General features: G+C 35.0%; 2 protein-coding genes across 4 annotated transcripts in view; both read right to left on the reverse strand.

Moving 5' to 3' along the window:
- Window positions 1-24712, reverse strand: part of LOC138320523 (FK506-binding protein 15-like) — a 26976-nt gene extending 2264 nt beyond the window's left edge. The window contains exons 1-30 of one of the 2 annotated variants that reach the window (XM_069263538.1): window positions 24561-24712; window positions 22861-22955; window positions 22568-22637; window positions 22239-22308; window positions 18559-18633; window positions 18072-18170; window positions 17763-17915; window positions 16184-16252; window positions 15724-15867; window positions 15286-15450; window positions 14896-15015; window positions 14333-14510; window positions 13798-13892; window positions 13574-13652; window positions 13220-13338; window positions 12826-12930; window positions 12610-12704; window positions 11298-11400; window positions 10591-10762; window positions 10283-10419; window positions 10040-10123; window positions 9579-9650; window positions 8425-8577; window positions 8196-8288; window positions 7666-7851; window positions 4577-4684; window positions 3016-3172; window positions 2461-2526; window positions 1939-2344; window positions 231-369 (exon numbers count right to left, since the gene is read on the reverse strand). In XM_069263538.1, the coding sequence (XP_069119639.1) occupies window positions 231-369; window positions 1939-2344; window positions 2461-2526; window positions 3016-3172; window positions 4577-4684; window positions 7666-7851; window positions 8196-8288; window positions 8425-8577; window positions 9579-9650; window positions 10040-10123; window positions 10283-10419; window positions 10591-10762; window positions 11298-11400; window positions 12610-12704; window positions 12826-12930; window positions 13220-13338; window positions 13574-13652; window positions 13798-13892; window positions 14333-14510; window positions 14896-15015; window positions 15286-15450; window positions 15724-15867; window positions 16184-16252; window positions 17763-17915; window positions 18072-18170; window positions 18559-18633; window positions 22239-22308; window positions 22568-22637; window positions 22861-22955; window positions 24561-24613 (3660 nt within the window). In that variant the 5' untranslated portion in view covers window positions 24614-24712. Of the gene's footprint in view, window positions 1-230; window positions 370-1938; window positions 2345-2460; window positions 2527-3015; window positions 3173-4576; window positions 4685-7665; window positions 7852-8195; window positions 8289-8424; window positions 8578-9578; window positions 9651-10039; window positions 10124-10282; window positions 10420-10590; window positions 10763-11297; window positions 11401-12609; window positions 12705-12825; window positions 12931-13219; window positions 13339-13564; window positions 13653-13797; window positions 13893-14332; window positions 14511-14895; window positions 15016-15285; window positions 15451-15723; window positions 15868-16183; window positions 16253-17762; window positions 17916-18071; window positions 18171-18558; window positions 18634-22238; window positions 22309-22567; window positions 22638-22860; window positions 22956-24560 lie in introns of both variants that reach the window. The other variant, XM_069263536.1, reaches the window with a different exon arrangement.
- LOC138320526 (uncharacterized) overlaps window positions 1-24761 on the reverse strand; it is a 288019-nt gene that overhangs the window by 259365 nt on the left and 3893 nt on the right. The window lies entirely within an intron of this gene.

Consider the following 24761-nt stretch of genomic DNA (forward strand, 5'->3'; position numbering starts at 1 on the left):
TAGAAACAAAAAAATAAAATTACCACTAACCAGAGATGGGTGATAGATGTCATACTGTGGTACATGTTTTCACTATACAAGGAACCAGAGGTCAAAATCAATACTAGTTTTATATACCGGGTAGGTATCATTGAGAATGAAAGCTCCATCATATGCTTTTTATTCCACCAGGATTAAGCATGATGCTAGAGATCAGAAGTGTAAACGACCTAGGAAGGAAGTCAACAAACCTCGTCATTCTCTAAGTCTGCTTTTGTTGGCATCTTTTTATCTTTCTTGCCTTTATCATCTTTATTATCTGCATCAGTCTTTGGTTTGAAGGAAATTCCTAGAGTATCTTCTACTGTATCATCCTCGCCAAATAGGGGCCTGTCAAACAGAGACATAGACAATAGCTTAGGTAGGATTAACTGTCAAACAGAGACATAGACAATAGCTTAGGTAGAATTAACTGTCAAACAGAGACATAAACAATAGCTTGGGTAGGATTAACAACCAAGCTAACCTGTCAAACAGAGACATAAACAATAGCTTAGGTAGGATTAACTGTCAAACAGAGACATAGACAATAGCTTGGGTAGGATTAACAACCAAGCTAACCTGTCAAACAGAGACATAAACAATAGCTTAGGTAGGATTAACTGTCAAACAGAGACATAGACAATAGCTTAGGTAGGATTAACTGTCAAACAGAGACATAGACAATAGCTTAGGTAGGATTAACTGTCAAACAGAGACATAAACAACAAGGACATAGTCATTCAGATCCCCCGCCAATGGAGATATCAAAGCTGAAGTAAGTTTGATTGTAGAGACTTATGTGTATGAAAAAAAAACAGGAAAAAGTGCAAAAAATGAAAACCTAAAAATAGCAAAAGGTACTACTAGACCATAAAATGAATGTGTCTATGAAGTGGAAATATCTCTGCTGGTTTTAGAGTTATTCTCCGGAAATGAACCTGCTACAAAAATATGATATTTTCAGCAATGTTTCTATGGTTACAGAAAAAAGCACAAAAAGTGAAAACCTAAAAATAGCAAAAGGCACTACTAGACTATAAGAACAACGTGTCTATGACGTTTCATGGAAATATCTCTGCTGGTTTTAGAGTTGTGCTCCGGAAACGATTCTTACACAAAAATCTGCCATTTTCAGCAATGTTTCCATGGTTACAGAAAAAAGTACAAAAAACAAAAACCTTAAAATAGCAAAAGGCACTACTAGACCATAAGACTAATGTGCCTATGGAGTTCCGTGCATATATCTCAACCGGTTTTCCAGTTATGCTGCAGAAACGAACCTGGTACAAAAATATGATATTTTCAGCAATGTTTCCATGGTTAAGGAAAAAGTGCAAAAAATGAAAACCTAAAAATAGCAAAAGGCACTACTAGACCATAAGAACAATGTGTCTATGAAGTTTCATGGAAACATCTCTGCTGGTTTTAGAGATGTGCTCCGGAAACGATTCTTACACAAAAATCTGCCATTTTCAGCAATGTTTCCATGGTTACAGAAAAAAGTACAAAAAGTGAAAACCTTAAAATACCAAAAGGCACTACTAGCCCATAAGAGCAATGTGTCTATGAAGTTTCGTGGAAATATCTCTTCTGGTTTTAGAGTTATGCTCCGGAAACTAACCTGGTACAAAAATATGATACTTTCAGCAATGTTTCCATGGTTACAGAAAAAATGCAAAAAATGAAAACCTAAAAATAGCAAAAGGCACTACAAGATCATAAGACCAATGTGTGTATGAAGTTTCGTGGAAATATCTCTACTGGTTTTACAGTTATGCTCCGGAAACCATTCGTACGTATGGACGTACGGACGGACGGACAGACGGACGGACGGAACCCATTTGTATATTCTCCACCAACTTCGTTGGGCAGGGGATAATAAACCATATGTTCTTGAGTCTCCATGACAACACTTACTTGTCTCCTGTATCCTCCTCCTCTTCATCGTCTAACAGAGGAGGGGGTGTCCTGGACGCTGCTGGTATAACTTCACTACTTTCTGATTCCTTTTTCACTGGTTCTGATATATCTGCTGCTATTTGATTTGTCTCTGGTAAACTTTCCTTCACACTTTGTTCCATTACTGGTTCACTATTCTGTTGTTCGCTAGAGTTATCTACCCTTTGAGTACTGTCCCCTGAATCTTGTTCATTAGAGTTATCTGCCCCTTTTGTACTGTCCACAGAATTAGAACTCTCCTGTGTGGGCTGTGAGGGGGGATCTACCGCAGGGTTTTCTGGTTTATCCTCGGTAACAACCGGAACTTCTGGTAAATCCTCCTGTGTTTCCTCTTCATCGTCAAAGTCATCGCTCTCTTCACTTTCTGTAAAGGAAAATAAGACTGATGATGATAATTGATAAGTAGGACAGATCAAATTATAATAAAGATGTCCTTTTCTTTTTTATGTGAAGGATTACAAACAAAGCCTGATGACCCACCTTGAGGAGTATCCTGTTTCTCTGTACTCTGTACAACACTTGCAGTCTCTTTCTCAGCTGGAGGCTCTGTCAAAAATACAACAATATTACTGACCCGGTCACATATATAGGTAATCTAAAACTACAAATGAAACACATGTATAACAAAAATCTATTCAATAACTTTTGAAAACAACAGCTACAGTCAAACTTTAATAATTTGAACTAAATTATATTAAAATAATCTTTACATTTTCTTACTTCTAGAATGAATTTTAATGATTCACTTGCACAAGGAATTAAATTGCAACTGTATAACAATTTTCATGAGCTGTAATGATTTTTATATCTAATAACAAGTTTGATTCACTCACTCTTCCTGAAACAATGTGGAGTATAATGAAATCTCCTATAAAATCTGTATCTTGAACACGGGGGTTTCTATGCTCTCATGTAAGAGCTAATTGGCTGGTCAGCTGAATATCTTGTAACAACAACATTATACACTATTCAAGCGAATTCCTTTTTGTAATCATCAGATAGTGCCCTTAATGACAGCTAGTATATTGCTGTTACCTGTTTGTGTTGTAGGGTTCAGGGATTCTTTGTCATCCTCTTCTTCCTCCTCCTCGCTATCCTCTAATTCCTCCTCATCTTCCTCCTCATCTTCCTCTTCCTCCTGGTCTGCTGGTGGTGCTTGTGAGGATTGCTGTACTAGTTTCAAAGTTGTTGTCTATAAATACAATTAACAAGATATATAATTACATGTTTTTTCAAATCTGTTTGCCACGGTCACAAAATCTTCTACATGTAACTGTAAGGACTCTGATGACTTGTACAAGTATCACTTGACAAGTTTTCATTGTTTTTGTCATGGGTCACGGGGTCTCCATGATATACAGTGTATTTGTTTTTGTCATGCGGGTCACAGGGTATTCATGGTATACAGTGTATTTGTTTTTGTCATGGGTCACGGGGTATTCATGGTATACAGTGTATTTGTTTTTGTCGTGGGTCACGGGGTATTCATGGTATACAGTGTATTTGTTTTTGTCATCTGTCACAGGGTATTCATGGTATACAGTGTATTTGTTTTTGTCATGGATCACGGGGTATTCATGGTATACAGTGTATTTGTTTTTGTCATGGGTCACGGGGTATTCATGGTATACAGTGTATTTGTTTCTGTCATGGGTCACTGGTTATTCATGGTATTTTTGTTTTTGTCATAGTTCATTTGTTATTCATGGTACATTTATTTTTGTTATGGGTCATTGGTTATCAATGGTATATTTATATTTGTCATGGGTCACTGGTTATTCATGGTACATTTATTTTTGCCATGGGCCATTGGTTATCAATGGTATATTTATATTTGTCATGGGTCACTGGTTATTCAGGGCATATTTGTTTTTGCCATGGGCCATTGGTTATCAATGGTATATTTATATTTGTCATGGGTCACTGGTTATTCAGGGCATATTTGTTTTTGCCATGGGTCTTTGGTTATTTATAGTATATTTATATTTGTCATGGGTCACTGGTTGTTCAGGGTATATTTGTTTTTGCCATGGGTCACTGGTTATTTATAGTATATTTATATTTGTCATGGGTCACTGGTTATTCATGGTACATTTTTTTTTGTCATGGGCCATTGGTTATCAATGGTATATTTATATTTGTCATGGGTCACTGGTTATTCAGGGTATATTTGTTTTTGCCATGGGTCACTGGTTATTTATATTTATATTTGTCATGGGTCACTGGTTATTCAGGGTATATTTGTTTTTGCCATGGGTCACTGGTTATTTATAGTATATTTATATTTGTCATGGGTCACTGGTTATTCATGGTACATTTTTTTTTGTCATGGGCCATTGGTTATCAATGGTATATTTATATTTGTCATGGGTCACTGGTTATTCAGGGTATATTTGTTTTTGCCATGGGTCTTTGGTTATTTATAGTATGTTTATATTTGTCATGGGTCACTGGTTATTCAGGGTATATTTGTTTTTGCCATGGGTCACTGGTTATTCAGGGTATATTTGTTTTTGCCATGGGTCACTGGTTATTTATAGTATATTTATATTTGTCATGGGTCACTGGCTAGTTATAGTATATTTATTGAACTTACTTTGATAGCTCCTAGAATAGCAGTTAAGACATCAGCACCAGAATAACTCTCTTCTGCTGAAAACTGGCCGCGTAGTTGTTGATATACAGAGTTCATTATCTTTTTTACCTACAACCAGCAATTCAATATATATCAGAATCAATTACCTAAAACAAAAAATCAATATATATACATATCAAAATCAATTACCTACAATCAGAAATTCAATATATATATATATCAGAATCAATTTCCAACAATCAGAAATTAAATATACATCAGAATCAATAACCTACAACCAGAAATTCAATATCTATATCAGAATCAATTACCTACAACCAGATTAAATATGCATCAGAATCAATTACCTACAACCAGAAATTCAATATGCATCAGAATCAATTACCTACAACCAGAAATTCAATATATATCGGAATCAATTACCTACAATCAGAAATTCACAATATATCAGAATCAATTACCTACAATCAGAAATTCAATATATATCAGAATCAATTACCTATAATCAGAAATTCACAATATATCGGAATCAATTACCTTCAACCAGAAATTCAATATATATCAGAATCAATTACCTACAACCAGAAATTCACAATATATCAGAATCAATTACCTACAACCAGAAATTCACTATATATCAGAATCAATTACCTACAACCAGATTTAATATGTATCACAAATCAATTATTTCAGGAAGTGTGACATTTTGCAGTTTTGATAATATATATTTTGTGGGGTGTTTTTTCTATGATCTAAGCATGTATCTTTTTCAAAATGTTGTAGCAAATGTAATAGCATAAACAGTATATAATGAAAAGTCACATGAGGTACACTGGGCAGTTTGATTGACAGCGGCTTGACCGTCAAATACACATGAAAAAATGTACTAGTATAGCTGCAATATAGCTCAAAAGACTTTTAGACAGATAATGGTGTCGTCTTTAGAGCTACAATTGGTGCCTATTATGCTAGGTTTTCACTATGTTCCTGGCAACCACGGTAGCCCCGTTTGCCCGAAATGTGGTGCGCTGTGTAAGTTTGGCTATTTCTGTCTCTGTATTCAAGTTAGGTCTTGTGAAGTTTTGCCATGGTCTTTTACGAATTACGTGGTGGACCGTGGATATAGGGGAAAGTGCTGTTCCCGGAGGTTAAAGTTACACTACGACTTTAGCACGGTCTATCAAGGATATCACTACGTTCTTTCTAGGCCTGTTATGATCTGATGAAGTCTGCTACGTTTTACACGTTTTGATCAAGCTCCGATACGTTTTTCACGGTCCGCCAAGGCTTACTAGGGATGAAAGTCTGATGCTTTTTTGGAGGAAATAAAACAATATTTATTGCCGAAAATGTCATTTCAAGCACATTTAATTACAAAATGCGTTAAAAGGAAAGAAAATCTTAACTTTATTTGGTATAAATATATGATTATTATAGCCAAGTGATTCTATGCAAATATTTTTTTTTCTGTAATGGTTCTCACTTAATCTGCCTTTTGCAATAATAGCTTTGGTATAATTTGATGGTTTAAATGTGTTTGATTATGACTATTTCTATTTATTAATACAAATAACTCCATGAAGTAGCAAATATGTACCAGGCCAGGCAATGATACTCCATAATATATTGCTTGCAACGTAAGACCATAATAAGATGTAACACGCCGTATAACGTCGGGCTTTCAACTGCTACATGCCGTGATGTGCCTTGACTGAACGCATCAAAACGCTTATCATCCACCTTGGCTTGCCGTCAAAACCTTGACAAACCTGGATAAAACGGCACAAAACATTCAGCCAATCTGCATCGACCGTGATAAAATGTAGCAAAAATGCAACAGAATGTCACAGAACTTGAAATCACTGTGAGATTCGAGGGAACGCGTTTGCTGCCCATCTGGAAGTTTTGTTACGGCCTCGTACACACTGTTACGTTTTGTTACGTCAATCCCGTTTTATTACGTCCTGTGGCGTTCACCATCTGTGACTGCCGTGGCAAATTTTTTGACAGTTTAAAAATCTGGCACATCATCCACGGTAATCACGACCGCTCACGTTTGTCTATCACGTCCTTCTGCGTTGTCTCACGTTGGTCTCGCAGTCACCACGTTTTGTCCACGGTGATCTGAAACGGGGCTGCCGTGGCCGCCGGGAACATAGTGTAAACCTAGCATTACTGGAGCAAAGTAATGATAATGCAAATCATTATTAAAACGTCTGTATGCATTTTATCTTACTTGTTTTATATCACTTATCTACTAGGCAATGCAACTGAACCGTATAAAATATCAAATGCACAGTGAGAGTTTTTTTCCACATATATCTATGATGGTCTTTTGCAAAGGAAAATTAAAGTCAAGTCTACAAATTGTGAATTTGACCTCTTGAGAGCTGTACGGTACATATTAAGAATGGTTGTTATGTTTGTCTTAGACAAAAATAATATATGAATGCATGTACACTGTATATGCATAAAATAATTGGAAACCTACAACAAAGTATTGACAAGAGCTGTTGGAGAACAGCAAAGCTCGCCTATTCAGAAGAAGTTGATGTTCAAGTATTTACTATTTAAACATGGAAATATGACAAATTAACAGACTCAAAAACCCCCTAAAGGGCCCTAAATTGGTTGTATTATCACGTTCAGCATCCATACACATTAGGAAAATAAAATCATAAACATTTATGGTGACTTAAGCTTAAACAATTGACGAAACAGAAACTTGCCCAAAAACTTAAACGTGAAATGGGACGCCAAACCTGACGCCGAAGCTGACACCGACGCCGGGGTGACAACATTAGCTCCCCTATTCTTCGAATAGGCGAGTTAATAATTGTGCCCGAGTGATATTCTGAGGCAGTGCTCAACTACTACATATACATGTAGGGACCATTTTGTACCCGGCCGAAAGGTATTGTAGGCAGGGTACGTATATTCGTTCTAGTACTAGTATATTTCATGATTGTATATGTAAGGTAAGTATTGCATGTGAAAAACCTGTTCAATTGTGCTTTTAAAATCACATTATTTCTATGCAGATCAACCATAACAGATTTTAAATTTTGATATTTTTTGCAATGAGTTACCTCTGTGACGACAGACTCGTTACCACCAGGTGGCACTGCTGATGTTCCTTGTTTTTGTAAAGCAGCTACACGCTGAGACAACTGTTCGTGCTGGCTGACCAGACTGTCCCGCTCTTCCTCCAACTCAGATATACGAGTCTCATACTTATCTCTCATAGAACTGGCTTGGTCTCGTAAGGAGTCGTACTACAAATTAAAGAGGTATGGATTGAAAACATTTATGGATTTGTGATACAAGTACAGATGTACGGTTTTAAGTATCTTAGGACATCATAAAAGAAATAATAAAAGTCCCCCAGAGAGTCTTTGTCACTATGCAGTTTTAAACATATTTTCCTCATTTGTTTATTAACACTGAAAGAAGATTACTAAGGAAATATTTTGTTTAATGTATGCAGCTCAATCAATATACTTGCAGACTATTCTGAATAGTATTAAACGTTATAGTTTAATAAACTTGAATTGCCACAAGCATGGTTCCAATAGAAAATGTGTAATATCCTGATAGAACTTCAGTAATAGTGGTCTACCTTGGTTTTCCAGTCGGATAGTTCATCCACCTGATCCTGCAGAGCCCGGACACGCTCTTCAGATCCACCCGAGGATTGCTTCAGACTCCGTATCTAAATTACAGAAACAATCATACACAGTTCATTATCATTAACACACAACTACCTGGATAGACTTAAGAGTAAATAACAGGTGATCAAATGCTTCTGCTATCAAATAATGTTTTCACTCAGGACCTGACATACTAACCTTTAATTCTAACTCGGTAACCTTTTGTTCCAATTCCTCTTTTTCTTCCTTCATGCTTTGAAGGGCTCGGGCATGTCTTTCCTGGGCGGCTGCCAGCTGTTTCTCAGACTTGGCTTTCCACTCTTCTCCAATCTCCTCTTCTAGTTTAGTTACCTATCATCACACAATCAAGATACATAACCTTTACAGGTAACACAGATACAATATTAAACTTTACAGTTAACACAGATACAATATTGACCTTTAAAGGTAACACAGATATAATATTGACCTTTAAAGGTAACACAGATATAATATTGACCTTTCAAGGTAACACAGATATAATATTGCCTTTAAAGGTAACACAGATATAGTATTGACCTTTGAAGGTAACACAGATATCATATTGACCTTTAAAGGTAACACAAATACAATATTGACCTTTAAAGGTAACACAGATATAATATTGACCTTTAAAGGTAACACAGATATAATATTGACCTTTAAAGGTAACACAGATACAATATTGACCTTTAAAGGTAACACAGAAACAATATTGACCTTTAAAGGTAACACAGATACAATATTGACCTTTTAAGGTAACACAGAAACAATATTGACCTTTAAAGGTAACACAGATATAATATTTACCTTTAAAGGTAACAAACATACAATATTGACTTTTAAAGGTAACACAGACCCAATTTTTACTTTGAGATTCCTAGTCAGGAATGGGCATATACCCTTTTTCACTCTAGGTATTTCACTGCCTGTTTAAGACATGCTGTGAACATGAGCTAAATCTGTTGAAAATAATCTTATATATTATTTTTTTGTAAGATATATACAAAAAAGGTTTGGGCTTTACAACAAAGTTAATGACAAGAACTAGGAAACATGATCATTAAATTTGAGACAAATATTATGACCATGTGTTCCCAGTTGTTGTGAATGTCTCCATCTCCACTATATGTATTACATTGATAATAAAGGACAGAATGGAAAAGGATGAGGCAGGAAGAATGTGGGTAACACTTTATGCCCACCATAACTGGGGCATCAATATATTGTTGCCTCATAACCTATCTGATATTGCTTGTTTTATGAACATTAAAACATGTAACGGACAGAACAATGCCCTAATTAGCCAATACTGACTACAGTCTAACACAAACCTGCTCTGCCTTAGCAGCATCGGTGGAGTTCTTCTGTCGTCTCAATTTCTCTCTCAGATTCTGAATCTCTTGCTGCAAAAAAAGCATTTAATTTAGAAATAATACAGAACAACCTCTCTAATCTGACATCTGACTTTTTGGACAACCAGGTTTATCTGACCCAAATGGACAATCATACATAGTGTCATATTAAACAGGTTTCACTGTATACAATAGAAATAATACATTGTTCAGATTTCCTTTTCTGTGTGGCTAGTTTAGTACAATTTAACATTAATATGCCTGTAAGGCTAATGAAATAGGTACATGATATGACAGAACTGGACATACCATGACAGGATGGATACAAGAATGTCCCTCTCCTTATATTTCATAATAGTGGAATAAAAAGTTTGTAAAATAGGAAATTAGGTTTTTAAAATAAATATATTAAGGAAAACAAATCACATAATACACTTTACCTCAAATTGTAGCTTACTGTCTTCCATATCTTCCTCCATTTTTCTTCTTTCTTCTGCTGCTTTCTTCTTTCTCTCTGTTAGGTTCTGTACAAATTAGGTAATTGATTAATAATCACACATTCATCAGTAACACTCACAAACTAGCGTAATTCAATAATGATATTTTTCATCTTTAACAAAATCTAAATCATAGTAATATTGTAGTTTTTTGGTCAGATGATATAGTTGATACAATGTACTTACCTTCTGTAAACTTTCCGTGGTCACTCGTAAATCCGCCAGTTCTTCGGTCAGCTGAGACAGTTTATTCTCACCCTCTTTTCTTCTCTGTTTTTCCTCCCTCAATCCAGCGGTTAGATTCTTAATTCTTTCTTCATCCTCTGATAAAAAAATGACATGATCATTAAAGTCCAAAAAAGCTTAAATATTCTAATGCATTATACACCTGAAGCAGGCTGTTTTTCTTGAAACTGAACTTATCTGAATATTGATAATACAGTTGTAACTGAGCCCAACAACTCTAAGTATATATTGATTGCAACTTTACTCACCTGTATGTTGTAATTGAAGGCTTTCTAGTTCTTCTGAGTTTTTCTTAAAGTCATTGGATGACGATCCCAGCTTTTGCTGTAATTCCATTTCCTTTTTTCTCATTCCTGCTATCTCAAGCTGTAGAGTTCCCAGCTGGGAGGTCGCTGTGCTCAGCTCAGTAGCCAGCTGAACCTGATGAAATTTTACATGAATTGAGTATAGTCAAGCCTACTTTTACGACTATCTACATATAACAACCACATGTCTATCCTGTCTGTGACGACACATTTTCAGCCTCCAGTGCACTCTTTGTATGATAACCTCCTGTCTGTGACGACACATTTTCAGCCTCCAGTGCACTCTTTGTATGATAACTTCTTGTCCAATGTGGTTAATAACTTATCATTTTCATTTTATTGGTGCAATTTTATGATAATAAATACTAAAGAACATATTGGTTATCATTATACAGTCCTTATTATCTGGATGGAGTAACCTCTGTAACAGTATCCTAGATAGACTATTTCTGTATTTGCTGATTACAGAGTTATCTGTCTTGGGGGGTAGGTATTGATTGTGACAGCATGTGTTTGCGAGTGTAACATCATATTTTTCTTTGAGAAAACGACGTGAACTACATCCACTAAATAATGACGTCACGATCGAAACCTACCACAAGGGAGCTAACTCTCTAGTATGCAAAGATGGAATAACTGTAGGTACTTACCTTTTCTTGCTCTAGGGCAAGCACCTTAGCCTGGGACGTGGTCGCCGTTGCCTTGAAGCCTTCATTTCTCTGTTCTAGTAAAGTCTGACTCTTTTCCACAAACCTAAACAAATACAATAATAAGTCTGGTATTAGTTAGACAAATACAATAGTTATAATAAGTCTATTATCAGTTAGACAAATACAATAGTTATAATAAGTCTGGTATCAGACAAATACAATAGTTATAATAAGTCTGGTATCAGTTAGATAAATACAATAGTTATAATAAGTCTGGTATCAGTTAGATAAATACAATAGTTATAATAAGTCTGGTATCAGTTAGACAAATACAATAGTTATAATAAGTCTGGTATAAGTTAGACAAATACAATAGTTATAATAAGTCTGGTATTAGATAGATAAATACAATAGTTATAATAAGTCTGGTATTAGTCAGACAAATACAATAGTTATAATAAGTCTGGTATCAGTTAGACATATACAATAGTTATAATAAGTCTGGTATTAGTTAGATAAATACAATAGTTATAATAAGTCTGGTATCAGTTAGACAAATACAATAGTTATAATAAGTCTGGTATTAGTTAGACAAATACAATAGTTATAATAAGTCTGGTATTAGTTAGATAAATACAATAGTTATAATAAGTCTGGTATCAGTTAGATAAATACAATAGTTATAATAAGTCTGGTATTAGTTATGTTTATCAGCCTACTGTGCTTATTTGATTATACAGATTTAAAATGCTAGCCTTTATAAATAATTCACATAAAGTTTTTCACTTTAAATTTGTATTTTCACACTTAAAGATGCTCCACCGCTGACAAATGGTATTTTTTCACTATCAAAAACAGGAGAAGACGATTTAGTATTTTTCTTCAGTTACAAAATTTTCTTACTTAACACCTTTACCACCACTGAAAAGTTTGAGCTTCTAATTTAACTTCAAGTTGAAAAATAAAAAATAATTAATTGCATCCCGGAAAAATTCCGTGGCACTATATCCTATATGGAATGAAGTACTGATTGCGCACGCAACAAAGGCAAACTAAATTATTTTATGATATTTTTTGTGTTAATTAGACATATATATACACGATTAAACACCAATCGTTGTTCAAATGATGAATATCATTTATGGTCTGTCGGCGGTGAAGCATCTTTAAAAAGTAGGATTAAAATCTAGATCTTGTTCAATTTTTCTATCCTCAGTATTTCCTTGAGATCAAGTCAATATTCAGTAAAAGCAATCTACGGGTGAATTAAGTCTACAATGCTTACCTACTAGGATAAATATCTACAACTTACATTTGGTTACTTTGCAAGAGCTCAGATATTTTGTTATTTTGAGCATCGATACGAGAACTCTTCTCATAGCCTTCTTTCCGTAATCTCTCATTTTCCTGGAAAACAAAGATAATTGTATTTTTATTGCGTAATCTTAACTTCCTTTGAAATGAAAAAAAAATGTTACACTTGTAGCAAAGGATAAAATAACTGAGGTAGTTTCAAGATCATACTTACCTGTACGATTCGTTGTACATTGTGCATCAGTACGGATGCCTCCATATTAGGGGCAGACGACTGGACAGCTAGCGCTCCACTCTGTTGTGTTTGTAAGTGCTCCACCTAAAACACAAATATATTTACTCCAGGTGTCACTTTTATCTACAGGTAAATCATATGACTGGGATTTGTTACAGTGAGTAATCTACATATTTCCTATTGCATGCTAATGTATGTTCAGTAAATACTTAACATTTAAGATAACAAAGAGCAGTATACAATAGAAGGATTTGCACATGCAGTCAAATAATATTTTCAGATTTGTCAGGGAAATATTCATATTCACAGGTTTGCTACAAATCTTACAGAATATAAGTAAGGATTTCCAGATAACTTGATCAAAATCCCTCACCTTCTGCAGGACAGTGTCAACTTTATCAGCCATCTTTCCTACGGCCAGTCTAAGTTCCGTATTCTGTTGTCGCGTCTCCGTTAGCAACATGGGTGTAGCTGCATCAGGTTGATTGACAGCTGCAGTTGAAGATAAAATGCTGGTAAAAGAACTCTTATGAAATAGAGTGTTCACAGAACATGGACACAATGTGATCTAAATAACAAATATTCATTCTCCACACAGACTGTGTGACAGCAAATTTATATTGGTTTTGTTACACTTATTCTTAAATCAATATTAGGACCTTACCTGTGAAAGCAAAATCATAAAGATTTTTAATTTGCCAACAGATATAAAACATACCAGCAGTACCGTTAGGAAATGTAGGAGCTCCAGGATAAGTTCCGACAGGGAATGTTGAGGATACCGGAGGTTGGAATGCTGCTTGTTGCTGAAACAATAGAGATCTACAGTGTTTTTTTTGGTTTAACTAAACACAATTTACTAAATGATTTCCTCACCTCACAGATATTATAGACTCTCAATTCATAAATAATTTACCGGTTAGTTTTTTTTATTGAAATTTATACACCTACCTGTAACTGTTGTTGCTGTAGAAAAGCCGCCTGCTGTTGCTGTAGGAGTGACTGAGGCGATTGATAAAGCGCCATCTGCTGGCCAGCAGGGGGAGCTGTACACAAAATTTATTATTCAAAATCATTCAATAGTGCTTTGCCAAAAAATAAGTAAAATTTACCTCTAGTGACATATTTTTTAATGAAATACTTTTGAAAATCTTTAAAAATTATTTTATCATCATGAGAGTATTTTTGTGAATGTAAACAATAATTTCTTTGATTGTGTACTGACCTGAGATAATTAGTCTGAACATTCCCTTCATATATACCATTTTCTACATAATGAATATGTTCATTTCCCCTTTTTTCTTCAACAAATAGGTTATATTACTACATGTATTTTTAACTCAATACCATAATGTAACAAAATTTAGAATGAGTAAACAATCATAAGAGCTTTAAATTTCTTAATTTGTGAATAAGCTAAAGATTTTTGGCTTTCACATTGTGAAAAATAATGCATTGATGAAATATTAGGACACACTGAACTTACCGAAGGATGGCTGATGCATCATGGGATTGGTGGCAACTGGAGCTGCAGATTGAGAGTAATCCACAGGAGCGGCCATCGGCTGTTGTGGTACAGGTTTGGCCACTACTGGTGGCCGAGTGGCTGGTTGGTGGGGAGCCTGGACTGGGGCAGCTGTCACAGCCACTGGCTCTGGGGATTCCTAGAAGTACAGTCCTGGGTAAATACTCCATACTTGGTTATATAAGTGTGTGCAAATGTATCACTCAACAGCAACATTATTAAAATATAAGCATAATTCACAACAAGGTTGCAGTATATACATTTCAAAAACAGTTTTCTGACACTTGGTATCTTTGAAAAAGTCAAGGCTTATACACAGTGTCAGGCCTGTATGGGTTTTTTTTATGCAAGAAGATATTGAGCTTACTTAATCCCTTCTGGCCTTGAAAGAACGTAGGTGCCATTCAACGCAGCATGGTACAAGCACAATATTCTATAGGGAAGATGTTTACAAATGTGATCATGTTATAAGATGTTGGTTTTATGGGGAGCTTGAAGGAAACTGACAGAATACTATTACTTACTGGGACAGGCTCCTCGTCACTTTCTGGATCGGCAGCCACAGCTCCCTGTAGGGGCAACATCGGCTTACCCATCTTAGCCATTCGGGAGATAAGGTTAGCTTTACCACTCTTACCTCCTCCCTGTTATAGGATCGGACAGGCAATGATCTCACCATCACAAAAATACATTCTGTGGTAATTACTTAATTCATAACTCATGGAAATAAATTAATCCAGGAAAATAGAAACAGTGCTTTTTATATTAGATAAAGGTATGAACAACTTCATTCATGGAATTCACATCCTCTACATTCAAGGACAGCAAAAACAATTGCTATTTGCAAGGGTAATGGAATGTTGAATGTTCTTTGATTATCAAGGGGCGACAACTCTGTCTGAAGTATTCTGTACCTGATGAGTCATATGTTCTGTGATAGACTTTGTCCTCGCCTTTATTGTTGAGTCATCCAGCTCCGGTTCAGAAGGAGCAGGACTGGGCGTGGCATTGTGTGAGGGGACAGGCTCTGGGGTTGGGGCAGGCGATGGCTTTGGCGATTCAGCTTTAGCTAACTTTACCTGAAACATCCAAGAACTAAATCTAAAATCAAAATACCACACCACATTATACCTTCTAGAGTCAAGGAGACCTAGTTAATAATAGTTCAGCATTGTTATCAAAATTTAGTTTTTTTTTTCTTAAACTGCAATGTATATATACACATATCAAAATGAGATTTTCAAAAAAAAGTTTATTTCCTATATTTAAATTTACGTAAAGAATTTTTTTTTTCATATCTTTTTTTTTTAATTATTCCTTTACATCAGATAAATCATAGTTCGTCTACTTACCCTTACAACTGAAACCTCGAATATTAGTGTGGAATTGGGAGGGATCTTGTTGCCAGCCCCTTGACTTCCATAGCCAAGACTTGGAGGCACCACAAGGAGACGTTTTGAGCCTTTCTTCATTCCTACAACACCAGCATCCCATCCCTGAAAAAACAGTTACAGAAATTATATCATTTTATCTTTTTCTTTCATATTGTCATAAAAATGCTCAATATATATAAAGTGCCAGTAGTGGCAGTTGTAGTATAGTCTAACACAAGTACAGGTTTGTATAATATGTCTGATTACTAGCATGATCAGATGTAAATTATGCCGATAATGGTCACAGCCTAAGGGCGAGCTGACTCCTGAGAGATGAAACCCAACTCCTTGGAAGCTCAACTCATCCAGTGTCCTCACAACAGTATGTCTAAACTGATCGAGAGAAAATGGTAAAATTTATCAAATATTGGGTACTTACTTTTATCACTTTACCTTTGCCAATCTTAAATTTGAACTGTTTGTCTGTTTTCACATTGCTGTCAAATTCCTGGAATATTAAAAAAAAAAAAAAAAAAAATATCATTAACTGATATATAAATGGGGAGTTTACTCTATCAATAGTTACAATAACTACATTACAATATTTTCAATATTTTAGTGTAAAATAAACATGACAAATAAAGTAAATTTCAGAGATAATTTTATTTAATCATATCAGAACTTTAAATAGGTATTCAATTTTGCTAAAAGTTAATATAGGAGTGTAATAACATAAAGTATTTGTACTCGGCCACATGTGTGAACTCGGTGACCGTTATTGTGCAGCGAGGCAAGGCTGACGCACGCTTACAAACTGAAGTTGTCAGAACACCGATGTTCAAGTATCTAAATTTGTTTGAGATTGTTTTTGTGACTTGACGATATTACATCCTTCTGAGACATGTGATTATATAATTTACTCTTAGATCCATCGCCATCTATAGATGAACAACTTCACTTGTGTTCGATGGATACATTGGGCATTTGTTCCAATTTTTTTTATGTTTGCCGTGGATGTTAGACAAGGTGACCCTATTTGTCCATATATTTTCATCATATGTGTTGAATTTTAAGTTCAGCAATTAAAATGAATCCGTTCATAAAATGGTATCAAAATAACATAACTCAAGAATACTTGATAAACCCAATTTGCAGATGACACGTCTTTTGCTGTCAAATTCCTGGAATATTAAAAAAAAAAAAAAAAAAAAATATCATTAACTGATATATAAAATGGGGAGATTTTACTCTAGGATGTATTTGTGGTGACGGAGCCATGTGATGTTATTATATAAGTTATTTAGAGAATAGACTCTAATAGATAACCCATCGCCATCTATAGATGTAGAACAAAATAACTTCACTTGTGTTTCAAAAATTGAAAAATAAAAAAAAAAAAAATATCAATGTATTTGTGGTGACGTGTGACTGTTAACGTGTGGATTACTAGCGGTGCATGTTTTATAATACGCATGATTAAATTCTCAAAGAACAAAGACAAGAAAATATGTTTATAACTGACCTAGCTCTGTAAGAGGGTCTCACGCCTGTCAACCCCAAAGACTCGATCGTAGGACACAGACACAGAGGTAATGTTTACATTTGATGTCCATCATTTTTAACAAAAATGAAAGCGCTGCACGTAGCCCCGGTCGGGATATTTTTTCCCATTTCTTTATACAATATTGTTAATTTTAAAAATGTTTGTATCATATATAAATATAAAACATATATGTATTGTTTACATTTTCCCCAAATTCTATGAAAAATAGCAATATACACGTAATGTTACGTCAAAATGTAAACAAAGCCATGTGTTTCTTTTTAAAAAAGTAGCCTCTTTACGTTGCATAGAATATTTTCATACGCAAGTTCAAAGTTCAATGTTACCATGCAGTTATGGTAAACAAAATCGGCTAGTACTTATGTATAGTGATCAAGTCTAGCAAGTGTAAATATAGGATCATTATAACAAAGTTTAAGGATGAAAAACAGACATGAGTGTACCAGGTAGTTACCTGTCCGAATGTGCCATTGGTCAGTAACCAGCCTGTGTATTTGACCTCTACAAGGTCACCTGTTTCCAAGGCTCCCCCATCACCCAGATGGAGGTCCTGAGTCATAACACTGTCCAGGGCTGTTGCAGAACTGTTAGCTTTGGCCAGTCCCAACTGTATAGGTAAGCATACACTTATAAATCATAATTCAATTAACAGGTTATATTTATATCATTCATTGTTAAAGAACTTGAATAAATATGTCTTCATATATATATTTCCATCCAAAAAGCAAATTTAAATGTTTTGCAAATTTTCAAGCAAACTTACATGTTTTGCAAACTTTTCAGAGTTCTCTTCACTGTCAAACATGAGGGACCAACTCTGTCTGGCTTCATCATAAAAACTGGCATAATTGTTGGCTTGAATCTATAGCAGACAAAAATCTTCTTTAGGCATTTATTACGAATGGCTTTAGACAATGTTTCATAATGAAAACTATTAAAGATTTTAGGAATTTTCATGCAACCCAAATCAGTACAGTAGAATATGGTTATAATGAATCTCTGGGGACCAAGGATATCACTTGAAGTATACATTGTTATACACATATTACAAACAAAAGGCAATGATCAAAAGATACTACGTTAAAATGATAAATTTGTTGTATTAAAGTGTGTTCGCTATATATGATGTTTTACTGTAAATGTAAGCCACAAGCATTGTATCTTTTCTTTTTCAAATTTAACTTTATTGACCACAGAAACACAGTTTTACTACAGATCTATAACTATCACATAATAAAAAGCATACATACCGTGAAGACAAAAGATGGAGAAATTCTCACATTGGTCACCTGCTGTTGTTTACTCACATACAGCAAAATTCTGTACTGCAAGTATATACAAGTATATGCAATCTAAATACATTATAGTGTTTTGAGAGAAAACTGGTCATAAAATAGAATCAAAATGCATACTAGTAAACTCCAGTTATAGGGATTCAGGTTACTTAGTTGGACCATCAAAATATCTTAAAGACAAGAGGCCCATGGGCCTTAACGGTCACCTGAGTTAGAATATATAATGAAACAAATAATGAAACAAATTAAAGACATTTAAACACTATATGCTGGGCCTTGAAGTTGGTCAGTGGTTTATAAATTTGACCTTTTTAGACTATGAAGAGTATTTGCTTCCATCAAACCTGTGAACTTAGAGGTATTTTTTGAAATTTTAATCAATTTGACCCTGTTTGGTCCTGCCCCTCTGGTCCCCCAGGGGGTCATCGAGGACGGATATGGATGTTAAAATGCTATATCTTAGGCTAATAATTCTAATCAAGTTTGACTAATTTCCTACAAAAATTGGGGATATAATGTTCACAAATATGTTTTTCCTATATAAACTAAAGTAAACTTGACCCCTCCCCATTGCGTAATGTGAGACCCCAAGGTCATATAATTCACAGTTTTTATAAAACACCTGAAGACCTTTCCATCTATAATTATTTGATTCTACTATATCCAGAATTTTAGAAGATTTTTGAAGTTTTAGCCTATTTGACCCTTTTTAGCCCCGCCCCTCTGCCCCCAGGGGGTCGGTCAGGACCAATGTGGATATGATATAAAAATGCTATCTCAGGCTAATAATTCTAACCAAGTTTGACTCATTTCCTATCAAAATTAAGCAAAAAATGCTCATTAATGTGTTTTTCCTATATAAACTATAGTAAACTTGACCCCCTCCCCAAGGGGAAACAGGAGATCCCAGGGTCATATAATTTACAATTTTTATAAACAAACTTTAAGACCTTTTCATCTATAAAGTGTATTTGATTATACCATTTCCAGAATTTTAAAAGAATATTTTTGAAGTTTTAGCCTATTTGACCTTTTTTGGCCCCACCCCTCTGCCCCCAGGGGGTCGGCCTGGACCAATATGGATATGATATTAAAATGCTATCTCAGGCTAATAATTCTAACCAAGTTTGACTCGTTTCCAATGAAAATTGAGCAAAAAATGCTCATAAATATGTTTTCCCTATATAAACTATAGTAAACTTGAACCCCTCCCCAGGGGGAAACGTGAGACCCCAGGGTCATATAATTCACAATTTTTGTAAAGGACCTTAAGACCTTTCTATTTATGAAAAGTATTTGATTCTACCATTTCCAGAATTTCAGAAGAAGATTTTTGAAGTTTTAGCCTATTTGACCCCTTTTGACCCCGCCCCTAAGGCCCCTGGGGGTCAGTCATAGAAAATTTGTTAATAGGATTAAATGGCCATCTCATACTGATAATTCTGACAACATTTAATAAATTGACTCATTTCCTATAACAAATGACCAAGTAATGCGCAGAAATGTGTTTTCTCAATATAAAGTATAGTAAACTTAACCCCCTCCCCAGGGGGAAACTAGAAACCCCAGGGTCATATAATTCACAATTTTTGTAAAGGACCTTAAGACCTTTCTATCTATGAAGAGTATTTGATTCTACCACATCTGTGAGTAGAGAAGAAGATTTTTGAAATTTTACTAAATTTTACCCCTTTTGGCCCCTCCCACAGCCCCCTGGGGGGTGGGGACCATATAATTCACAATTTTGATTGGCCTTATGCCTTAGAAGGTTTGTGCAAAATTTCATTGAAATTGCTTCAGCAGTTTTGGAGAAGAAGTCGAAAATGTAAATTGTTTACGGACATATGACGGACGACGCACGACGACGGACAAAAGGCGATTAGAATAGGTCACTTGAGACTTCGTCTCAGGTGACCTAAAAATAGAATTGGTGAGCATGTCAGCATATCGAACCTACCATCACTTCATCATTAAAAGGTCCTTTTTTTGGGGATGTGGATGTGGCGCGGTGGTAAAAGGCACAGGTATGTTTGGCTAGGCGATTTAGATTGTGAGTTTGAAGCCCAGATAGGGCAAGAGTAATAATCAATAAATTGTCATCCTCTGTTAAATTGTAATTACTTAAAAACAATACAGAATAACTTATCTAAACCGGATGTGAACGGGACCAGTCTATTTGTTCGGTTTATACAGGTGTCCGGTTTATAGAGGATAGAACCTTATCACAATATGTTCACATGGAAATCATCAGAAGAATTTTTTTTATTACAGCACAAACATTTATTCTCACATATGTATATGGTAGAACACAGAATTCCATCCTACCTTTTCTTGGTTTCTGAGGTGTACATGTACGATCCATTTCTCTCGGTGTGCTACATTCAAATGAACTCTCAGAAGTTATGTGTATGTTTTATTGTTAGAATTGACCGTGAAAAGTATTTACAAATACAATGTACATGTAACAAAAACCGTCGAATGAAAAGTGAAAAGTTGTCACTATCTAGCCCTTGGTTCTGATGACGGTTGGCCTAGCCATCCGAAACATGTAAACCAAATAAAAGTTTTGTACGGAACCCTTGGTGTTGATGCTCCATCCCATTTACAGTTGCTATTCACTATCGTCTATGGGGCGCTGTTGAATACTTTTAGTATCCACCTCGGATTCCTCCACCGAATCTTCGCCGACCAGCACCCTCAGGACGTTGGATACCTCCGCCACCCCCTTTATTTACATTTATCTAGCCCTTAGTATACCGGTACAGGTAAACCCCCTTAGGCGCCTCATGATCATGTTGTGAAAACATTGCTGCCGGTTTGCCCAAGCTAATTTTACAAAGAACGGTATAGTAACATTACCTATACAGTTCCGGTTTTCAGAGTAGACAGATTCCGGATTATGCAGGTTTTGGGTACTATAGTTTATTAAGAAATTAGCTGGGACCAAACAAATTAATCAGTATAGACAAGTTTCCGGTTTATACAGGGTTCGGTTTAGACAAGTTATACTGTATATCTTTGTTGACATTGTACTTCATTCATGATGATATAAAATATGTGTACAATTAGTATCCCTGTACAATGCAATCCAGGAATTTAACTAATCTAACTGACAATTTCCACAGTGATGGATCATGTCCGCATATCGAACCGACTATCACTTCGTCATTTAAAGGTCCTTTTTTTGGGGACATGGATGTGGTGCAGTGGTAAAAGGCACAGGTATGTTTGGCTAAGTGGTTGGGTGCTATAGATCGTAAGTTCAAGGCTCGGATAGGGCACAAATAATAATCAATACATTATCATCCTCTGTAAAATTGTGTTTCTTTGATATGTCAAATTACTTAGTGTTACACAGTGTATCTTAGTTGGTCCAAAGGTTTAATTTGAATTTCCTGTTGAAATTGTACTTCGTTGATGATTGTCTAAAGTTATAGCCATTCATAGAGTTTGATGGTTTGAAAAGGAATTCCCTGTGTATACTGTTTCGGTCTTGCATTACTCTAAGTAATTTTAGCATTCAAAGGTATATATTTTTTTTCAAGAAAATTTGTGTACATTGATAATTGATTATGGATATCCAAACAAACCATAGCTCCCCAATGTGGAACTTATAAACAGTAAGTTAAACTTACATCTTGGGAGGCTAAATTGCCCAGAATAGCAGCACCAAGTTTTCCCTGACTGGCATACTGACCATCAACACTACAGAAATCAAATAGCATTTGTTAAGTACTGTAAAACATACACCTATACAAAACAAACATCTTTAACAATTACAAAACATGTACTGTAAATAATTTATGGTATTATAATTTTTATGCAAAGTTTATATAAAAAAATAATTTTTAATGAAGTATAAATACAGCAGAATGAAGCTTTCAAGCAAAAAAAATAACACTAGAAGAATAAAGAAATTAAGGTGTGCAATCAGTATCATGATTTTTGTTAGAAATATACTGACTATTTGTATGCATGAACAGCTGTGGCGAAGGTTACAGCAGCTGTACCTCCTCCAGACTGGCTAGGGGTTTCTGAAACAAAACATCTTTTAAATACAAAACACTCTGAAATTGCATGTTTTCTTTTGATATACAATTATTACATAGAAACAAACATTACTAGATTTCAAGTTTGACAATGGATTTTTTTTTTACAAAGGACAGCTTGAGAAAGAAGTTGTTGTTTCTACATTTAAGTAGTTGTTATGGATTTGTATATTCTAATGATGAAAATGTGTTGGCTTAGTATAATAACCTTTCCTTGGTTGTTTTGGAGCTGTGTACTTTAAGGACTCATTACCACCTTGGTTGCTGGCTTTGTCTACACCAAAGAGAGAGGCAAGCTTTGACCTGGCCAAACCAAAACAACACAGATAGAAATACAGACTATTAAAAATTGTAACAGGAGAGGAGAAAATGTAGCGGCCAAACCGAAATTTGAACTTGGAAGATTTGATGAACACTAGCTTGGATTGAGTCACCTGAACACAAAAAATGTAAGTAAGGTGCATAATTATATCAGTAAGACCATAAGCAAATTGAAATGTGTATGTGCAATCATTTATATAGTATATATACAATAAAAGTATATATTATATGCAATGTACACTTTTGTTTTTCTGAATTCTGAAGAATTGCCAAAGTAATTAAGATCGATAATTAAAATAACTACTCTCGCAATCATCTATTCTTTCTCTGTACTATCCAAGACTGGAAGGCACTTTCTTCAGAGTAGACTGCTTAAAGGTACAATTCACTCAGGCTAATTCTTTTACATAACCAAGAAGCAAAATAGAGCATAAATGTATTGTTCTACATTTCTTATGAAACATTTAACTCAATATATTGACAAATTCCACGTTATTTTTAAGTATTTTAATTGATACTGTTGTAACTGCAAATCCTTGATCAATACGATTAAGCAGAAGTGAGTTTGAAAGTTTCACACACATTCACCATGGATATGAAGCTCATTCCATAATTCTCTAATGGGGGTTTCCTTCTCAAATAGGGGTTTTGGGACAAGGATATAGGGTGGATATATGAATAAAAAATACACAGAAAATTCGGCTCCGTTATTTCCATAAATTGTACTTTTTAACATTGCATAATCAATGATTACTGAAACTTCTGGCTGTGCCCTTTAAGGCATTGCCGTCAGTCATATGACAGAGCTATGGCATATTATTACTTAATCCATTCACATTTAGTCTAGTTTGGTCTATGGAACGACTTCAGCAAAACCGATGTGGAAACCTTTGCGGAACTGGCTAAACAACTGTAGTCTTTTAAAGATGCTCCACCGCTGACAGAGCAAAAATGATATTCATCACTTGAACAGTAATTGGTGTTTAATCGTGTACATATGTGTCTAATTAACACAAAAAATAATATAAAATAATTTATTTTGCATTTGGTGCATGCGCAATCAGTACTTCATTCCATATAGAATATAGTGCTATATATACGGATTTTTTTTGGGATGCAATTAATTATTTTTTTGTAATTTTAACTTGAAGTAAAATTACAAGCTCAAACTTTCCAATGGTGGTAATGGTGTAAAGTAAGTAACTTTTGTAACCGAAGAAAAATACTAAATCGTCTGCTCCTGATTTTGATAGTGAAAAAATACCATTTGTCAGCGGTGGAGCATCTTTAAACAAATGTTTTTTCGTTTATGTTTTTTTAGCTAGGCTATGTCCAGCTGACGAAAGAAAAGTAATCAATTGTGTTCGACATTATAAATTCGTTGGTTCGTTTAGATACTATTGGATGCACCTGGTACAGTTAAAACACGGTAAGGATATGTATATCGAATCATGATCACTGATCATGGGACGAAATGTACACCACACCCCCTTGTTCAGTGTAAAGTCTTATAAATGGTTTTGCATTAAAGATGAAAATTTTTAAGACATTTGAACAATATTGTGTGATTGGTATGATCAAACAGACCCTCCTGATGACGATAAGAAGTCTTGTTCATCATCATCGGCATTGAAAAACATTTTGAATCATTTGTAGGTGCATCGAAGCAACTTTTCTTCCGGAAGTCATGGGATAGCATGCAGAGCTAGGCGGTTCTTAGATTCGAATGTTTATAAAGTTAATTATTGATACAACTTAAATTAAAATTGCGAAAAATAATGCTATTGA

Source organism: Argopecten irradians, chromosome 4 (assembly GCF_041381155.1).
Source record: "Argopecten irradians isolate NY chromosome 4, Ai_NY, whole genome shotgun sequence".
Taxonomy (NCBI): Eukaryota; Metazoa; Mollusca; class Bivalvia; order Pectinida; family Pectinidae; genus Argopecten; species Argopecten irradians.